The 19371-nt window shown below is 40.4% G+C and overlaps 1 protein-coding gene across 2 annotated transcripts in view; it reads left to right on the forward strand.

The window, feature by feature from the left end:
- Window positions 1–1846: 1846 nt before the first annotated feature.
- Window positions 1847–19371, forward strand: part of SASH1 (SAM and SH3 domain containing 1) — a 143490-nt gene continuing 125965 nt past the window's right edge. The window contains exons 1-2 of one of the 2 annotated variants that reach the window (XM_064413663.1): window positions 1847–1925; window positions 4381–4608. In XM_064413663.1, the coding sequence (XP_064269733.1) occupies window positions 4606–4608 (3 nt within the window). In that variant the 5' untranslated portion in view covers window positions 1847–1925; window positions 4381–4605. The remainder of the gene's footprint in view (window positions 1926–4380; window positions 4609–19371) is intronic. The other variant, XM_064413664.1, reaches the window with a different exon arrangement.

The raw sequence follows: 19371 nt of genomic DNA on the forward strand, positions 1-19371 counted from the left end.
AGGACTGCTATGCAGACCAATAACCAGGAATCCATAACCAGTCATTTACCAAGACTAATTCATTGATCACTCAATGTACAGTTTTCCTTAGCTGGCTGATGCTGCTCACAGTCATGCATCTGTGTATTAATGCCCTCCTTTTCAGCCCTAGGTGAGGTTTAGGCAGCAGGATGTTGGGTGGGATGCAGCAGGGATGCACACTGCTGCTCCTGGGCACTCTGAGCAGGCAGCCCTGTCTGTGGCAGGCTGCCAGGCTGGATTCTGCCCTGACTGTCCCTGCCAGGCAATGGCTTCTGGCAGGAGCCTATGGCCAGAAGGTTTCTGGAAAAGTGCATGAAGCTGTCAGGAATTTGAGACAGCAGTTTGTTGCAACCCTAACTCAGTAAAGCCTCAAAAATTTGCATCAGATGAATTTGGAGCCCTTTCTGGTCATTTGGGCTGGAAATCCATACTGTATTCTGGACACAAAAAAGCCAAGATGGGTTTTGGAGACAACCTTTTCTGCCTTACTGTAACAGAGGCTGGCTATGCCTGAAAAGCAATCCTTGGGCTTGCTGTAGTATCAAGGGTGGGGATGTTTCACAGAGGTACATCAAAAGAATATGGAGTTACACACACCTGAAAGTACACAAACTCCCTGCCAAGGGGTAAGAATTTTGTGTTATCGGCATGGTAACCTCCTCACCTGGCCAAGTCTTCTGGAGCATTCCCTTGGATGGGGGGTTATGGCTTCAGGGAAGCCCTGCATAAGGGGGACACACAGCATAAATCCTTATTCCACTTTTCAAGACTGTGTAAACCTCAATTTAAGTGGACATCCTGGAAGGTCTCTTCTTCCACTAGACCATTTCTGTTTACACATCTATAGCATTTAAACATTGCAGGATTGTTTAAATGCATTTAACATTTAATGCATTTATGTTTATGTTTAAATACATAAACAATGCCTAGATTTTGTTTAAAGGCATAAACATTGCATAACAAACTCAGTGCATAGTCTTAAATAATTGGGAGATTTGGCCTGAAGCAAACAAACTGACAGTGGAGGAATTAAGGGGAACCACAGCATACCTCTCCATAATTGACAGGTAATAGATAACAAATTAACTTTATTGGCAGATAACTGAATAAATGATTGAGAGTCATATCCATTAATGGCAACCAGCAAACATCTTCCCCACTTAGTCTCTTGATACAGTTTGTGAAGTCAGTGCCTGGATGCCCAGGAATGCCTCTTGCCTCCCTCTTGCAGCAGGAGGTGGGAAAATGGAGTGGAGAAGCAGCAAGGAGAAAAGGGTTCCTGAGAGGAGGAGGAGGAGGAGGCATGAAGCATTCTGGTAGGCAAGTCAGGTGCAATTAAAAAGTCTTTGACTGAGGAACATGATAAAATGAGGCAAGCTCACAAAGGCATCCAGCAAGAGGGGCAAATGGGTGCAGACACACATTCTGCTACACGAGAGCATTAAAATGTCCTGGTCAGGAGATGTGGAGGGGAACATAAGGGAACACACAAAACACACAAATAATTTATCTAGAGCAGACTGCGGCAACCAGTGAGTGTCAAGGGGTGGGAGGCAGAACAGGAGGAAAAGGGTCACACATGAGTTAATGCTTTATGCTCACAGACCCAGGTACCTGGATGTAGGGACACAGTTTGTGGTGATTGGGAGTGGGGCTGCAGCCCAGCCTCATCCCCAGTGGGCCACAGCTGTGAGCAGCAGGTGAGCAGCACTCAAGGCAGTGAGACCTGGAGTGCCCAGGGACACTGAGCAACCACCAACGGGAGCAAAGGGCACACAGGTACAGTGCATTAATGGTGGGGTATAAAAGGTTGGGCTAAGGACCAAGAAAGGTCACTGTTTGCAGCCTTCTGGAGTGGTGGGATGTTCCTGTGTGTGGGCTGATGCTTGAAGCCTTCTGAAGGGGTAAGGTGAAGTTGTCTCAAGTTGTATGATGATACTCTGTGTATGGTGGCTGTCTCAACTGCAACGTGTGCTGTGGCTTATGCTGTGACACCTGGAGGTGTTAGAGAAGTCCACACTGGGAGGACATGGGATACACATAGAATTGGTGACATGGGGACGCCATGGTAAGCTGCAGGAACTTCTTGTGTGGCACTGGAAGGAGTCCAATCCCTTTCTCCCTCTGTCTTTATTGTCTGATGCACAGTGGAGGCAACATATGCAATGAGACTGTCCTCAGCAATGTACTGCACAAGACTAATGGCAATACAATTTTCTCAGGAATTTCTCATTATGTATTTGTTATTTTCAATGAATATAAGGTGGGAGAGTCAGCCAGTAGTTCACTGGCTTACTCCTACTCATATTTAAAATTTGAAAGCTTAAGCCTTTTCTTTTTGGTGTTGTGGCTGTTCAGCAGAGGTTGTAAAGCTTTGCTTTCAGTGGGGAAATTGATCAACATGAAAACTGAAAATTGCTTCTGTCTGACACTGCCGTACAAATAAGACAGAGTGCAGCACATAATGTTCTTTTTGTCCCTTTTATGCTATAGATTTCCTAGTGTGGGGTAGTTGTACCAGGTTTGTGAATGCACACTCATTTTTAATTGGATATTTGTTATTAAACATTTATAAAGTTCACAAACATACAAGCATATGGAAGTCTTGTTAAGAAGGATTTAGGCCCTTTGTGACTATATACAAACATTTGAATCAGACTGAATCATGAGGTTAAAAATAGATTGGTAAAATCTTCAGATTTACTTTCTATATTTTAAACCCTCTGGAGGCATATGGAAGAATTTAAAGTTAGTTCACTTTAATCTCTTTCTCTGATACCAGCAGGAGTATACAAGGGGGTTTCCTTTCCTTTTAATAAAAACAGGAGATTCTCAAGACTTGAAAAGAAGCCCTAAGATGCAACAGCTTGTTTCCTGCTTCCTTCCCATTTTGTTTCTGACAGGGACCCTCAGCTGTTGGGCTCAGCCCCCAACCCTCCTGCACCCTCATCCCACATGCTGTCCTTTCCCTGGTGCTTCTGCCTCTTGCCTCCCATGGGCGGTTGGCATTGTGCTTGGATGGGCTTAGGCTGCTCCTGCTCACTTTGGCCAGCAGGCCATTGCCACTGAACGTAAATGTGGATGTAAATCCCTGGCCTGGACTGTGAGGATGGCAGCTGTTTGTAGTCTGCATCTCACCTAGTCTCAGCCTTCGTTCCTCTTCCCGCAGCAGCGGGGATGGTTGTGGGGTTGGGATGTTGTGCAGTTGTAGCCTGTGCTGTTTGTCCCTGCAATCTTGAGGTCAGGCCCTCTTTGTCCTTGTAGGAGTGTAGCAGAACCAGACCCTCCAGAATGGCCCAATTTAGTAGCTGCAGATGAAAAGGTTACCTATAGCAGCTGGAAAGAGCTGCTGCTAGAGCACAGCTTTGCTCTGCAAATGCAGGAATTGCTGAGTTAGAAAGGTGAGCCTCTGCAAGTAATGGGGTGTGGGGCAATTATTTAAAATTGTCACAGTCACCATCATCTGTAGAAAGTGGTTTTCCGCCTCTTCTGGTACTTCAAAACAGCAATGCCATTTTTGCTCTTTGAGAAGGACATCAAGACATTTTTAACATGAAAGGATGAAGTTGGAGAGCATCACTTACTTAAAATAGTGTGGTGGGACTTTATGTATGACACTCCGTCTCAGAATCATTTTTACCCTTTTGAACTTGTAGTGATATGTCTTTGATAGAGTATGTTGGTTTTTTTAAATTTGCTTCCAAATAGAGCTAAAAAGGTATTTTAGAAAATTATATGCAGGGATATTGCTGAAGGCCTAACATTTAAAATCTTTCATGAGTCTCTGGGCATATGCCAAAGAGAATTTTTTCTGTATATGTGTACGTAGGAATAAGTCACACAGTTTTCAACACACTTGCTTGCTTTCTGCATTCCAAGCTCACTTTCATTTGTGCAGCTACAATACTTCTGCTGGTTTTAGTCCTAGATAAGATTCAGAGGGCCACAACAAATTGGTGGTACGATCCTTATCAGACGTTTTCATAACGGGCAGAACTCGGGTTGGTCCAGTCTGGAGGGGAAGCTGTGAAGGGACCAGCCTGGGCTGGGCCAAGGCTGCAGTGTCTGTGTGAGGGGTACCCTCGGGGTGCTGCTGGAGAACCCGTGTGTTCCAGGCACAGCCCTGCCACCCTGCTGCTCTGGCAGTCAGTGTTAGCCACAGCCAGCACGTGGTGGTGGAAGTGACACATGTCTAGCAGGAAAGGAAGAAGGTGTTTTCAAAGGGGGGGCTGCAGCCAGACAACTGCAGCTGGGTAGCTCTGCCTTTGTTTGAAATGTAGTGCTGGGGAGCCAGGAGGGCCTTTGGCTCAGCTCCTGTGAGCCTCTGTATGTACCTGTCAATATACTTTGTATTTTAAGGAGTGGTTACCTGGCATTTTAAGGACACATGGCTCTTCCTCAGAAATGGGACTCATCTGGAGTATGAAGTGCTGCTTTGATGGCTGATGGGGTTTTTTGCCTTTTCTGTGTCTGGAAGTTGATGGAGAAGTGAGTGGCACAGATGCTTTGGAGAATAGTCTAGGCTGTAAAGAAGAAAAAAAATTAATAATCCCTGTCAAGAGAGTTCCTGTTCATCAGTGTCAGATGGTAAGTCACTGAGATCACTCCATATTCATATATTTCTATATTGTATCTTCAAACTATGGACTACATTGATGCTTTTTAGAAATCTATTATATAGTTAATTATAGCTGAATTTAGTAGTTCCTGGCTTTGAATATTACTTTCAAACTGGTTTCCCCTGAGAATTAGAGGCATTACAGCTCTGCTGCTTCCTGTCTTCCTATCACAAAAGGTAAGAAATTAAATTAGATAGTCAATTATCATTACAGGTAAGATTTAGGTGTTGGTTTATACTTTTAATTTATGCCTTCGAATAAAATTTTTGGATAAATATGAACATGAGGAATGTTTAAATGGAAAGGCAAGAGTGATAAATACAAATTTTGAGAAGTAGGATGTGGACGGAAAGTCAGTCATGCAGGGTATTGTTTTCTCTCCTTGCTTTAAATACTAGTGAACACTTCCTTGAATTTAGCTTGAATTCAGATTCTTTTCTGTTTGCTACGTCTCCTAATTAGTCACCTATTGACATTGGTTTAGAGGCAAGAGAAACTGAATGTTGCTCCTATGTGTTCACTTGGTTTAGATCTAATTTTCTGTTCAGGGCACCCGTGTGGGAGAACATAAAAAAGCTTCAATGATTCATTGGGTGGCTGAAGCTGTTAGTACTCCCCAGGGATGGCACAAGAAATGAAATCTCAATTAAGAGCGACTTTCCCTTACAAAGTAAAACCTTTGAATCAGAGCATACCTCTGAGCCTTTTGTCTGCCAAATGGGTGGGGGTAATTCAGTTGAGAAAATGCAGTCAAGATGTGAAAAACCGTGCCTGGGGGCATCCAGTGTTTCCAGTGATGCACGGATGTTAGCAACATGCTGAGCTTTAAGATCCCAGAGCACAATACAACAGAATTCCCTTCTCAGTCTCTGGAATTAAATTAGGTGTCAAACCAAAGGCCTTTAGGGAGTTAAAATCAGCAAACGTTTGGTTTTCTGTTGGAACTTTTACATGACTTACAAACTTTCTGTGTGTGAAAGCTTATAGTAATATGGTTCTATGCTGGCATTGAAATTGTCACTATTTTAATGGCAGTGCCTTTTGTATAAGCCAGTTGTAACTTAGAAACTTAAAAAAAACCATCAGATTATACTTCAGCAAAATGAATTCTAAAAATTTTGAAAGTCTAAAGTGTACTTTAAAATACATTACAGTATATACTTTATAATAGATGGTATAAAATTGATCTTAAGATTCTTAATTCCTCAAATTATGTGTTGGCCTGAACTAAATTATTTTTAAAGTTCCTGCCGCGACCCCTGTTCCAACTAAATAAGTGGATTTCCACAAGCTGATCATCTCACATATCCTGTTACATAAGAATTTTAAATAAAAGAGGACTGAAGCTAAATGTGTATTCCTCTGAAAGGAGAAAGTAGACAAAGTCAATAAAAATATATTGTAGTGGTGCTATACATTTGGTTTAAATGAATTTGAAGTACACATCTTGAAATATTTTGTATGAAGGTATCAGTATGGAAGGAGGACCTCTTAAGTGCATTTTGTCTATTTTACGATAAAATAATAAAAATATTAAAGGACATGTATCTTATTCTATGGTTCTTCATAAAATATGAAGAACATCTTTAATGCTTTCAATTTTCTTCCTCTTATAGGTAGTATTGTTGATCTCAGCTCCTCAAGTTTAGACTAGGCTTCCTGATTAATGAGAATTCTCCTGTAAGCTATTCTCACCCAATATAATTTTTTGTTCCTTTTTATGCGCAGTGGATTTGGTTTTAGTATTTTCATGCGCTGTAAAATCAAGAGGACTAAAAATCCCTGCTTTCCTCTCCATTTCCATTTAAAAAAAAGCCTATATAACTTCATGTAGAAGGGCAAGGAAATGTCAGGTTGAAAATCATCTAACTGAGCTAGTGGTAACTCCCAGGCAATTGTTTTTTTTAGAAGGACATGTTTTGTAGACCTAATAACTAGGCCCCTAGGTTATTTAAGGTGTTCTCCTCTGGACTCTTCATAACTGCTTGAGATATCTTTGAAGTGTAGTATCAGCAATGAGTCTCATAGCCCAGATGATGGAGGTCTTGCAATGCTGAGGAGAGCAAAAGATTTATTTTATGTGCCATCTGTTAATAAATCTTTATATAATGGTTGGTTTTCTATGACAGCAGGAAAGAAGTTGACTCATGCTCAGCCTGAAGCCTGCAGATCCTTTAGTGAGAGCTGCCGCAGGGCCAGCTGTCTCCCATCCCCTGCTCATCCTCCTAACTTATTCCTTCCCAAGTATTTTACAACAATATGTCCTTTTTGCATACTGCTTCCCCTTTGTCTTAGTCCATTTCTCCAATTTTCATATCCATCTGTGTATCTAATCTGCTCTCTGTTATTCCTGCAACTCCTTCTAGCTTTCTGAAAACTCAGAAATCAGGTTGCATCATTGTCATCAATAGACATGGTCCTCTCTTGCTCAAGGTTTTTAGTGCTTTCTGCTGTCCTCTGCAGGCTCAGACACTTTTTGCAGATTTCTGCTGGGCAGTGTGATCTGGAGAGGATGGTCACTGAGGCCCCAGAAGAGCCTCAAAATGGATGGCTTGGTCACAAGGCTCAAAATATGAACAGTTCATAAACAAGTGTGCTTGTAAGAATATTGAATAGTGTGCAAATGTCCTGATGCAGCTTTCCAGTTTGATAAGGAACTACTGGCAAGTACTTTTTGATGTGGTTTCCCTGTCCTGCAGAGTTTCATGTAGGTCCTTTGTGAATATGCCTGTGAAACAGCATTGAAAACCATTTTAAAATGGAGCTATATCTTATTTGTTTCCTTCTTATTTGTAAGCTGTATTATTGAACAAAAGTTAACTCCATTTGACGTTAATTTACAAAGTTGCTCACAAAGGCAAGTGACCTCAAAATCTTTACAAAATAGTATGTATCTTTCTTTTCACACTTTTTCCTGTGAATTTAGGTTGGACTGAAAGGTTGGTGGGGCCCCTATGAAACCTACTTTTGGCCCCTAGAGATAAACGTTTACTTGCCTTTTCTCTGTTCTCTGCACAGTTGTGCCTGGATCTGTGCTACTGACCTCTCCTGACCTGTGTGGAGGAGGATTTTGCTGTCCATGGCAATGGCAGCTGGAGGGCAGAGGTGGTGTGGGACAGCCCTGCAAGGAGCTGGTGAGCCAGCATCAACCCAGGCCACTCTGGTGACCTCCCTGGGAGTGAGAGGACTCTGGATCTCTACCTGTTTCACACCCAAACCACATCTCTCATGACCAGTTCCTCTCACATATCAAAGATATGCTTAGTGCCCTGTGGTGTTTGTGTTTCAGCAGCATTTGGGTAGTTAAGTCTTTCTGCTTACCAGCAGGTTCTGCTGTGTGGTACTAATCAGAAAAAATCTTTACTCAGCCTGCTTTATACCTGATGTAGTTATCTGAAGTAGGTGTTGAATAGTATCAGAACCTTTGGCTTTTTCCTCCCTTTTTAATGCCCTCAAACTAACTTGGCTTTCTGTTCTGTCTTTTTGAGTTTGGGATGAGTTTAGGTTACCTCTGAAATACAGCTGCAGGCCTCTCCCCTGCTTACCGTTCCCAAATAAACTGTACATTTGCTACATTAGTACTTCAGGTGTGTGAATTCCAAGAAAGTTTCTCTTGGGCCAGTTAAATCTTTTTTTAGCAATAACACATCCAGTTTGTTTATTCTTCATGGCTACTTTATTAGCACATGGGCTTTTAATATAATAGCCAAAGCTTGCTATTTGTTCTTGTCCCTTTTGTAACCTTACCGTTAACTCCACTATCTCTTTTCCCTTCTTCATAGCTGGTGCTCTTTTTTTTTTTTCTTTTTCTGTCACTCCCCTGGGTTTTGACTGTTAGTCTGCATTGTTTTAGTTGAGATGGGAGAATTTAGTTAACTTTGTTGTTTTCTGTCCTTCTTCACTAGATGGATAACAGCAGAATAGCAGGGAATCTGTCATGGAGCCATTATTCCATGATCAAAGAAGTCAAAGCATTCTTGGCAGTGTCCTCTGCCCAGCCTGTGCATGCAGCCCCATCATGCCCATGTGCCCACAGGTCAATGTGGGTCTCTCTCTGCCTGGTGTTGTACTTAAGGAACTGATGATGAGGCAACCCCTGCACCTTCTTGCTTAGCCTAATTCTTGTCCAAATTTGTCTCACTTGCCCTAGGAAACAGTGGGTTTGTTTTTTATGCATTTTCTGTTCCATTTTTTGAAGTAAGAGAAGCTTTCTGTCCTTCCTGAAAGAGACCAGAAATCTGGATGGCAGGAGGTCACTGAGGCACCTGGAGAGAAGCTGAAGCACTTCCCACAGAGGCTGGGCTCCTGATAAATTGAAGACTAAACAACAGCCAGGGAAGAAAATAAAGATCCTAACCAAGGGCTAAAAACTTATAAATAGTTCTTTTAAAAACCTGGGAGAAAAGTCTTGTGATATCTTAAAAATATTGTGGCCACCTCCACCACTTGATTGCTCCTTCCTCCTTACTTTTAAGGACAGTGCAGTTTAGTGCTGTGTACATGTATTTGAGGGCCTCTGTGCTGCTTAGTCACTTGACTCCTTGGACTTTCCATGAGAACTGTTTACTAAACTGACCCAGAATAAGCAATTATCCCACGTACTTTTTGCTTGCAACACTTTCCATGGATTAGCTGTGGCTACGGTTAGAACTTATTGTTAAATGGCATTCCCTGCATGTTTAACTATGAATCTGACACTGTAAATTTTCTAGTTTCAAACTCTCAACAGCAAAAGTGATTTGCAACTTCTCTGTATTCCTGTAGATGTTTAGGCACAGATGCAAATCAGTGTGGTGAATTTAAGACAATTAAAAACTTAAGAAATTTTCCTAATGACTTTATAAGGACTTCATTAAGATACTTAGTAAGGTCTCAGAAGTCCATGAACCACAAGCGGAAAACCACAGCTTCAAATACAATCTGTTAGGAATTAATGGTGAATTCACAGTATTTGTTACCTGCATTACTGCTGGTAAACAAGAGGAAGCATCTGCTATCTATTTAATAGCAACAGAGGTTTCAAAAGCAGTCATTTTATTCCACTGATGGTGATCTGGAAAGGCTTTCAGGATCTAGATTATTCTAAATGTCTTGTTTCTCATTCCCCACTTTTACCATATTGCCATATAGTTTTCGTTATGGAGGAACATGAAATCCAGAAAGATACGAGTGCCTGAAATGAAGAGATATCGCTGTAAATCATATAAACTTAGCTTAGTGAAGTTGTAGTTAAATTCTCTATGATTCTTCTTCAGTACAGTGTTAATAAATTATGACCATGGGTCCCTATGATGTAGTATCCACTACTTCTATAATTATAATGAATATAATTTTACATGGAAAATACAATTGAAATATAACTATTTATGTTAGCTATGCTATCCTCCACAATGATCATGGTGCTGAAAAAATTCTCCCAACTATAATACTGTTAGTTCTAATTAATCAAGTTTCCTTGCAAAAAGATTTCAAAAATATTTGATATTTCATTTCTTATGAAAATCTGAATTTTTGTGTGCACTGTATAGTACAGAATTACTACTTTCCAGCAAGTGCTTCTATCTCTTTTCATGATTTGGGACTTTCTTACAGAGCATTTCCCCTTGCCATTTACAAGAGTGACTCCTTTCAGCTGCTTATTGTCTCCTGTTGTTGCTGTAATTTTTTAGCAGGTTTATTTCTATTATGCTTCATTGTATAAATGTTGCACAGCAAAACAGATCATTTCCTAAAATATCTGTACTTTCCTAGAGTCATGGAGCATGTGATGTGCAGCCTGTACTGGTGCCTGATTACAGCACAAGGAGTACAGACAGTGTGGTCCAGCTGGCAGTGCCCTGGACCACAACTTTGGAAAAGCCTGATTTTCTTTTTGGCTCAATTACTTATTTGCTGTGTTTCTCACAGCAGATAATTTTAACTTTTTGCACCTTCACCTTCTGTTTCTGACTCGGATGTAGAGTGAAAGTGCTTTTAATCTGTAAGCAATGTTTTGTAGAGTATGACAGACCTTGTTCTTTTAGGTGATGCTTCTGTAATAAACACTCAATGCATATTAATACTAGAAGAGGTACTGAAACATCTTAGAAAGTCAAGCAACATAGGAGATCCATTTGGGCACACATTTGTCACAAAAAATTTGCAGTGTTTTCTTGGAGGTCAGTGCCTGTCCCCACAGAAAATCTAGAATTCTCAGTAACTAGGGTTCCAACACCTGCTCCCACTAGTCCTACTCTCCTACTTCTGTATTTATTTCTGCACTATTTATTTCTAGACTTTGCAGAACCTTATGTGTAGACAAAAGCTCCCATTTTGCTTCATATGTTTCTCTGACTTTGGTAACTCTAATTTTGGTAACACTGTCACTCATCATTACTGCAAGGATTATAATATCTTGACTCTGGGTGGCTGGCATAGTAGCAGTTTGGGCAAGTTGCTTTGAAAAGAGGAAACTCCCTTTTACAGCTGTCAAGGTAATTTTCAGCTATTTTCACCTATAAAGTCCAACCACTGATGATTTTATATTGAGTTCAGTTTTTAACAGAGAAGATAGTCATACCAAGAGGTGGAAAAGCTCTTTTAGAAGCCTTTGTCATAACTTGGTATCCGTGTCAACACTAATTTTCCGGTTTGTGCAGATTTTTAGTTTTCAGATATTTTAAAGCAAGCATATGTGGCTAATGCTGAGAGGCTGCAGGAAGGGAGAGCTGGGATTTGTGTCTGTTCAGTGCAACAGGGAGAACCCTGCCTGGATATTGAAGGAGAAAGGAAACTTCTTGCTGCTTCTTTGCACTGCTCTTGTTTCCAGGGAAATGAGCGGGTGAATTATGATTGGCATTGTACCTTTTGCAAGATGCAAACTTAGAATGTACTACAAATGTGTTTAGACCCTTCTGGAAGGGAAATGAGATGCATAAAGTGTAAGTTGTCAACTTAATTCTTCTTTCAAAATTTGTACTTGAGGGGAGGGAGTGTTTTCTTGTCAGTGGAGTCTTTAGCTATAGTTTTTGCACCTTCAACGTTGTAACAAAACTGACTCTGACCTTTGTGGTATGGCTACTGTGTGGGAAGGGTTTCTCTTTTTTTTCACATTCTGATATAAAATACTACTGGAAAAAAGAATTCTAAACTTTTCCAAAGTACTTTTGCTGCAGAAAGCTCTAGCACAAAGAGGCCTTTGTTTCACATGAGTATTTAAATCTGTGGTAAACTCTTGCTCTTTTGTGTTTGGTGTTTTTTTCTTCCCCAGACAGGTGTCATGGAGCTCTATGACACTTGTAGAGCAGATGGGATGCCATTTTACTGTTGTGTCTAATTGACAGAACCTTACACTCTCCATTCATCCTACCGTGGAAAGTGAGGACCTTGGAGTTTTAGCACTTTCTTCCTCAGCAGGAGCTTGTTTAACTCACTGCTGGATGAACAGTGAGAGCGATAACTCACTAACTGGCCTGTGAAACCTCTTGGGAATTCATACCTTCTTGTTACTGAATTTGCCTTTTTGGCTGATTGGTCACTTGCTGTTGACTTGGCTACCATACATTGTATTAGGTATAGCCACAGATGCTATTGTGTGCATGTATTTAATAGACATAGCAGCACTGTCTGTGGAATCCCGTAATGACAGACCTAATTGAGTATGTGTAAAAAACACAAAGATGTCTGTGAAATGCTGTCTCTGGTGGAGATGTGTGAATACACAGATCTCTCCATGCTTCCTTCCCACTTCAGATTCCCAATGGAGGGATTTTGCAAATGTCCAGTTTGGGGATTCCAGAAGTGGTGGAGGCCTTATTTCCAAAAGGTGATAAGGTCTCAAAGAAGAAAACATGTCCTAATTATTTTTGCTAATGTTGACATGCCACCATCATGCTCAGTTCTTGCACGTATGCATGTCTCATACAAAAAACATGTAATAACTGTTTCAAGTGTAACTTCACCTGACGGTTGCACACTTCCCTGGCAGGTCTGGTTTACACAAGAAAACCACATTTGCCATGTGCTTCCAGCATTTAAATCCTAAAAGATATATATGTTTCCCCAGCAATTGCCTCTTTGGAGAAAGCAGATGATGATTTCACTTTCAGAAAGGTAGCTGTAATTAATAGTGATTGTCACTGGATATGACCGAGAGGGATAGGAATAGCCAAACAAGTATTTAATGCATTTCAGTTGGAGTATAAATGAACAAACAAACCCTTTGCCCATGAGCAGCTGTAATTTTTAGGATTACTCTTATGAAGCATATTGAGTTTGAGATTCTTGGCTTCCTTGTGCAGCAGCCTGTCCCTCTGGCAACTGTCATATCAGTTACATGCTGCCACAGCCACTCAAACATCTTGTGCAAATGTTAATATTAAAAGCAGGCCAGGTGGTTGCAAACTCTGGGATAGATCTTCAGTTCAGCTGCAAAATTATAGGATTTACAAATAGCCTGTATAAAAAGTCTCCAGGTGACAGTGGTTGTTTCTGTGGCACTGTCATGCAAAGCATTTCAAGGTTCTTTGTGGTATCCTTGATACCTGTGAACTCTAATTGTAACTTGCAGCATTGTGTCTTGGCTTTTGGCATGAGTGCCATTCAGACTCCTTTGGAGTAAGTGCTGGCTGCTATGCAAAGGACTTCCACAGTCTGGTTTAAAGAATTAAAATACAAAAAGTATTTATTTTTTAAAAAAATTGAGGAATCTTAAGAGGTTATGTAGCCAGCTCCAAGCCCCAGAGCAGAATCCGTTGTACTGAAATAATGGGATGTTGGGAGGCTCTCAAGAACAGGTTAGACAGTAATGAAGGTATCACACTGACCCCAGGCAATCAATTCCATTACTTTCATGAACCTTGCAGTTAGAAAGCTTTTTCTAGTGTTTAACCAAACACTGCCCCAGCTGCAATTAAACCTGTTCGTTCTTGCCCTATCCCCAGTAGATAGTTTGTTTTTCTTAGTGAAGCAAAGGTTTAATATATTTGAAAATTATTATTCTATTCTCTGGCAATCTTCTTTTATCTTGGATAAAGCATTATCATTCTTTCAATCTCTGCTTGTAAACATCTCATTTATGTGGCTGTCTTCTACATTTTCTCTCATTAGTCCATGTCAGTCCTGACATCTAGGGCACAGTGGGTCAAAACACGACCCAGAACTCCAGCTGATGGCTTGAGCTTGGTGAGCAGTACACAGAGATTGCTGTTTTGCAGGTGGTTCTGTATCCTACTGGCTGTACTGGGTATTCTGTTGCTCTTTGGTAACAAGATGACTATTTTAATGCATGTTTGGGAGCTATTTTCAAGCACTCTGAGCTGTCTGTCATCTGTAAATTTAATGAGCATGTTCTGTATTCTACTGGCCAGCCTGTTAATTAAAATATTGAAAAACAGATCCCTGCAAAACCTCACTCAATATCTTTTTTCCCTTTGGTGCCAACCACTGAAAACTAATCTCTGAGTGTTTCTTTCAAGCAGTTGTATATCACCTTATAATGGTATCAGCTGTGTTGTATAAGGTAGAAACCTTATTAAATTCAATATGTATTCCAGCTGCTGCTACTTCTTATCCACTACCAATTATCCTCCAAAGTAGGAAATTAGATTGATTTGACAAAATTAATTCTTGTCAAATCCATTTGGCTGTTTAAAACTCTTACAGGATAATAGGGTAGAAAAAGAAACATTATATAACTCATTTGTGTGTCTTTCCAGTCCTGTGCTTGCCCTCCCTTAGCCTTCTTGAACTCTGTTCTTCATGAGCCCTCATTTGTAATTACCGTGGCACAGGAGTGAGAACAAGAGATGGAGACAGCAGTCATTATTACTGCCAAAATGCCTGTATCTTGAAGCCGAGCCTGGGCATTCTTGGATGAAAATGAGCAGGTTAAGCTTATTTGAAACCACCAGGCTTACTAAGTACTCTAATACTGTTTAGCCTTTTGACACCTCCCTGAATTTTCTGTTCATACCTGAAGCCTTTTATAATCCTTTCTTATGCATCCATATAAAAGAATCCAGCTATTTAACCTCTGTTACCTGTGTACATACACACTTTGAGAAATGGGTGCTAAATTATTTCAAACCCGTTTCTCCCTTGCTGGAATCTGTTTACAGATCAGGATAATGTTGTGCATGTTGGGGGGTCATTTGAATAATTTTCTGTTGCAGACATAAACATAATACTAGCTAGGCAAGTACAGGCAATAGAAAGCATATGTTTAAATCATGTTTTGTACACTGAAAATTGATTAAAGTTACTATCCAAGAGGATAATATTTCCTTTCTATTCATAAGAAGTCCATATCTGTTAGTATGTATTTGGAAAATGCTAGGAGTTAAAAAGGTATCACGACACTTAAAGAATGCTTTTAGGAGGTAAGGAATTTGCCTTTTTGACAAATCAAAAGGCAATCTTTACTTAGATCTGTCTGCATATGCAGTTCACATATACAAATATAATAAACAAAAATATACAATAATAATTTATATTAGGGAGCTTTAGATTTCTATATAAACCCCTGAAATTTGATGAGTAATGAAAATTGTCTTTTTGACTGTGTGCTTATGTATTCCCTAAATGCCTTGTGTTACCATGGGAAACCTAAGGGTCACATAAGCTTTTCGGACTTCTAGGCAATTGCTCAGATAGCATACCCCTTAGAATCATCCATTAAAATCACCCAAAATAATTCACGAAGCTGCAAGTCATGTGAAATTAAGTCATGGATGGTATCTAGCCCAAAGCCTTGTGGGCTCACCACCCATCCCTGCTGCTGCCTCCTCAGCAGTAGGGACAGCAAATACAGAGTGAATCCATAAGGTCACTTGGCTTGTCCCTAAGACACAGGGTTACTACTCTTACAGTCCCCTCAGTAATATAGCTACTTTTTTTCATTCCTTTTAATTCCCTTCACATATTCTGTCCTCAGTGATGCACAACAGTGACCAAAATGATCAGTTTCTGTACACAAATAATGTCATTGTTTTATGAGCCGGTATTTCAGGGCTTAAAAACACATACATTTATCTCATTGCCCTGAGTTACACCCTTTTGAGCTTTCTTCTGCAATCTGACTTTCCCCTTGGTGTTTACACACCCTTCATGCTTTCAGATAATTGCTGCATCCTTTCCAGTCCCTTTAACCTTCATCTAGCCAAGGAACAGTTGTTTGTTTAAATGTATTCTCACAAATAACATCTTCCCACAGAAGTCAAAAGGAACGTGTGATGCACTTCTGGGATCAAGTGTATTAGTAATTTTCAGAAACCCAAGTCTGAATTACTTTTTGTTAGTCATATGTTGCTACAGGATACACATTGTACTGAAGCAGCGTATTTGGCCTTGTAAAACAGAATTGCCTAATTATTAAATCCTTGCAAATGAAAATTCTTTTATTTCCTGAAAATTAGAGCTACCAGCCTACTCTGCATATACTTAAACAAAAAGACTTTCCCGTAAAACTTCATCAACATGGAGCCAGTGCAGTAAGCTCACTGCCCTCAAGGGCTGTTTTATCATCATTGATGCAGTTGGTTGAATTGTGGAGGGTAAATTCCTCCCACTCACACCACCACAGTCACAATAATCCTTCTGTTCGTGAACTTCCCAAAATATTTATTGAGAGAATAGCTTGGAGGTATGTTTTCAGCAATGCTTAAGCCTGTTTTCACTTGTCTTTTTTTTTTTTAATTACATTTTGGGAGGGGGTTGGCCAGTGCTTAAAAGCTGAAGTCTCAGATAGATGGCTTCTTCTAATTTTAATTACTTTGACAGGAACCTCTCCTTTCCAGCTGAGCTACCCTAACTGGAAGCAGCTGCTCCTTGGAATTACTCCCCCTTCTTGCTGTGTTGCAGAAGTAATAAGTGTCTCGTGCCCCTTCAATGAATTTATGGACATGAAGTGCAGTGTGGGCCTGCTTGTATAGAGATGTTTCTCTCTTTTCTCTAGTATTTAATGAAGTTTTATGAAGTGAAACATGCCATTAACAATATAGGGAAAATGAAACCTACAGATTGGATATGATTCTCCATTTCTTTCATAATTTTCGTTAGAGAGTGCAAAGCAGGTTTTATTGTACTTTTCCATGACAATTTGAAACTCTGATTTGAGAGTCCAGAGTGATTGATGGTACAGCTTGCTGGGCAGTGAAGAATAAGAGTGCTTCTCTAGAGGAGCACAGACTCTGTGAATCAAGCTCATGCCTGTGTTTACAGCCACAGCTGAAATGAATACTTATCTTAACTACATTTTCAGTCTTGTGAATGCTCCAGATTTCATCACTGGCTTCATGATTTATTTAACATCCTAGCACCTGCAGCCAGTGATGTAACAATTTCAATTTGCTGCTGTTTTTTAAATAATGGAAATGTAAATTCCAGGGCTTATTTTTCAATGAAAGGATGAAGATGAAGACCTATGTGCACCTTAATGACTTAGCCTTTTGGAGTGCTTCAGCTTCAATTGTCTTACTTTTAAAATTTCATTATATTTAAATTCAAGTGTAATGTTCAGGTCCCTGACATCGGTGATTTTGAACTCTAATCATTACTACAGAAATTGCAACACAGCTGCTTTTCTGCTTGCTGGTCAACTGCCATTTATTTTTCCATAAACTCTCTCTCTATGTACATGTGTGGGCTTGCTGCATGGCACACAGGTCAGTCAGGGGTGCAGCTCTGACATAGGCAGGACACCCCTGTTTTAGTCAGATGTGGTGCTTTGGAGAATGGGCAGAAAGCATCTAAAAGGAAAGATAGGACAGCTGTTTGGAAAGTGAAGGAAGAGAGCTGACAAGAGCTGTTTCTAGAGATAGAAGGAAAAGGAGAAATTCTGGGAAAGGAGCAGGAATTACCCCAACAGAAACTGATCTGAAAGAAGAGGCTGAAGCCAGTACATTGTTATCCAGGGGCTGCAGTAGGGAGAATTGACCTCAGGCCGACATGATACACAAGCAAACATCAGATGGTCACATCTGGTCACCTGTGCCTAGCTGAAAGCACCAGGCAGGTTTCTTTGGTCAGCTTCTGCATTAACCCATTTGGCCCACCTACTCCTTTGCTGCTAATATAGTTATGTCACTTACAACATAGGCTTTAAAACCTAAAGCCTAAGCTCAGTTCTGAATCCTTGGGGGGCTGAAAATCAGGCCTTGGTAGGGTCTGTTTTCTGCTGGTTCAGATGGAGGTGAGAGGAGGAGGAGAGTATTAACTTCCAGGGAAACATTTGAGTAAAAATTTTTGTTCTGTTATGTTTAATGCCAGCATTTAATTGGTAAATTGGGGAATGGGTGTTAGGTGAAGTGTGGAGGAGGTGACATTTGGATGGAAGCAATCTGTTCTGAATGAGAAGCTAAGCAATTCTTCCTCTTTTGTTTTCTTCCAACTGTCTACAGTTGACATGTTTGGGTCACAAGTACTTTTTTGTAATAATATTTTTGTAAGGGCAACTCTGTAAAGTTTTATCTCCATAACAGGCAGATAAGATTTTTTTTTAAAGATCTACATTTACATTTCATGCTTGGTTGCTTTTCCAAATATACAATTAATTAAACTGAAATTAGTGAAAACTTTTGGGTTTATTTTTCCAGGAAGTACTACTTTTAAAAATGTTTGTTTCCCTTTCAAAAGGAGATGCAATAAGTGTCATGTCTGAGGTGCATACATTTTCATTTTAAAAATTTGTGCTGGTCACAAAGTGAGCAGTAATATAGGTGTCACTCTGTGAGATTGGTCATCTCTCATTTTACCACAGCTAACTTGGAGTGATACATCAGCACTAAGCATCTCTGAAACAGTTACCACGCACTACTTAGTTGTACCTTATGCTGCTTTTATGATGTGCTTTAGGATGAGATCATTAGACTCCTTCTCATTAGTAATTTACTGAGAGTTTCAACAAAGGACTCGAAGGACACCACACTTGGAAAAAGGACAGGCTGAAGTTCTACTCCCAGTTTTGAGGTTAGCTTTTCACCTTTTTCACTTCCACAGTTCTAAAATTATCTGGGAGAAGAGCAGCCAAAGGACACTGAGCTAAATACTACTGTCTCTATGGTCTTTAAGTCTCTTAGAGAAAAGATTTGTATGCATCCCTTCTAGCAGCTGCTTATGAAAACAATTCAACTTGTAGAGCAACCTCCTGTGAATGACAGTGCAGAGACTACCCCTAGGTATCTCAAAGGATGCTGAACTCCTTTCTGAAAAAATAATTAAGGTTTAGAAAACATTTTGTAAAAACTGCTGCAGAAAGCTAAGGAAAAAGTGAATGCTAACTATTTCAATGCTGACAAGAAAAAACAACCCATCAAAACTGGATTTGCTGTGCAGGTAGAGAGGAGGGGATGCTGAGTTTAGGTGGAGAAGGCAGAAGTACACAAAGAACAAGAGTCTTAGTAATTTCTGGAAAATCTCCAGACAGTGCTTGACATTGTGGGAAGCAGAATTCCAAAGTCCTGATCTGCGGCACTTCTGGAGTGGCTTGATGTGTACCTAAGCAGGATCGTGGCTGTTGTTTCCCTTGGGATATGTGTTCATCACCAGTCATGCTCCAGCTCCCAGAGCCCCTCCACTGTCTGGGCCACTGCTACCACCTTGCAGTCAAGAAATGTGATGCTGTGCTCCGTGACAGACAGGGAAACTGGGCAGGATATGAGAGGCCTCTGTGGAGCAGGAAGGGAAGGATGTAAACCTTTCCTTTCTCCTTGTGAGTCAAAAGATATCCTTCCAGGAGGGCTGTGATGCTTGCTGT

The sequence above is a fragment of the Passer domesticus genome, chromosome 3 (assembly GCF_036417665.1).
Source record: "Passer domesticus isolate bPasDom1 chromosome 3, bPasDom1.hap1, whole genome shotgun sequence".
NCBI lineage: Eukaryota > Metazoa > Chordata > Aves > Passeriformes > Passeridae > Passer > Passer domesticus.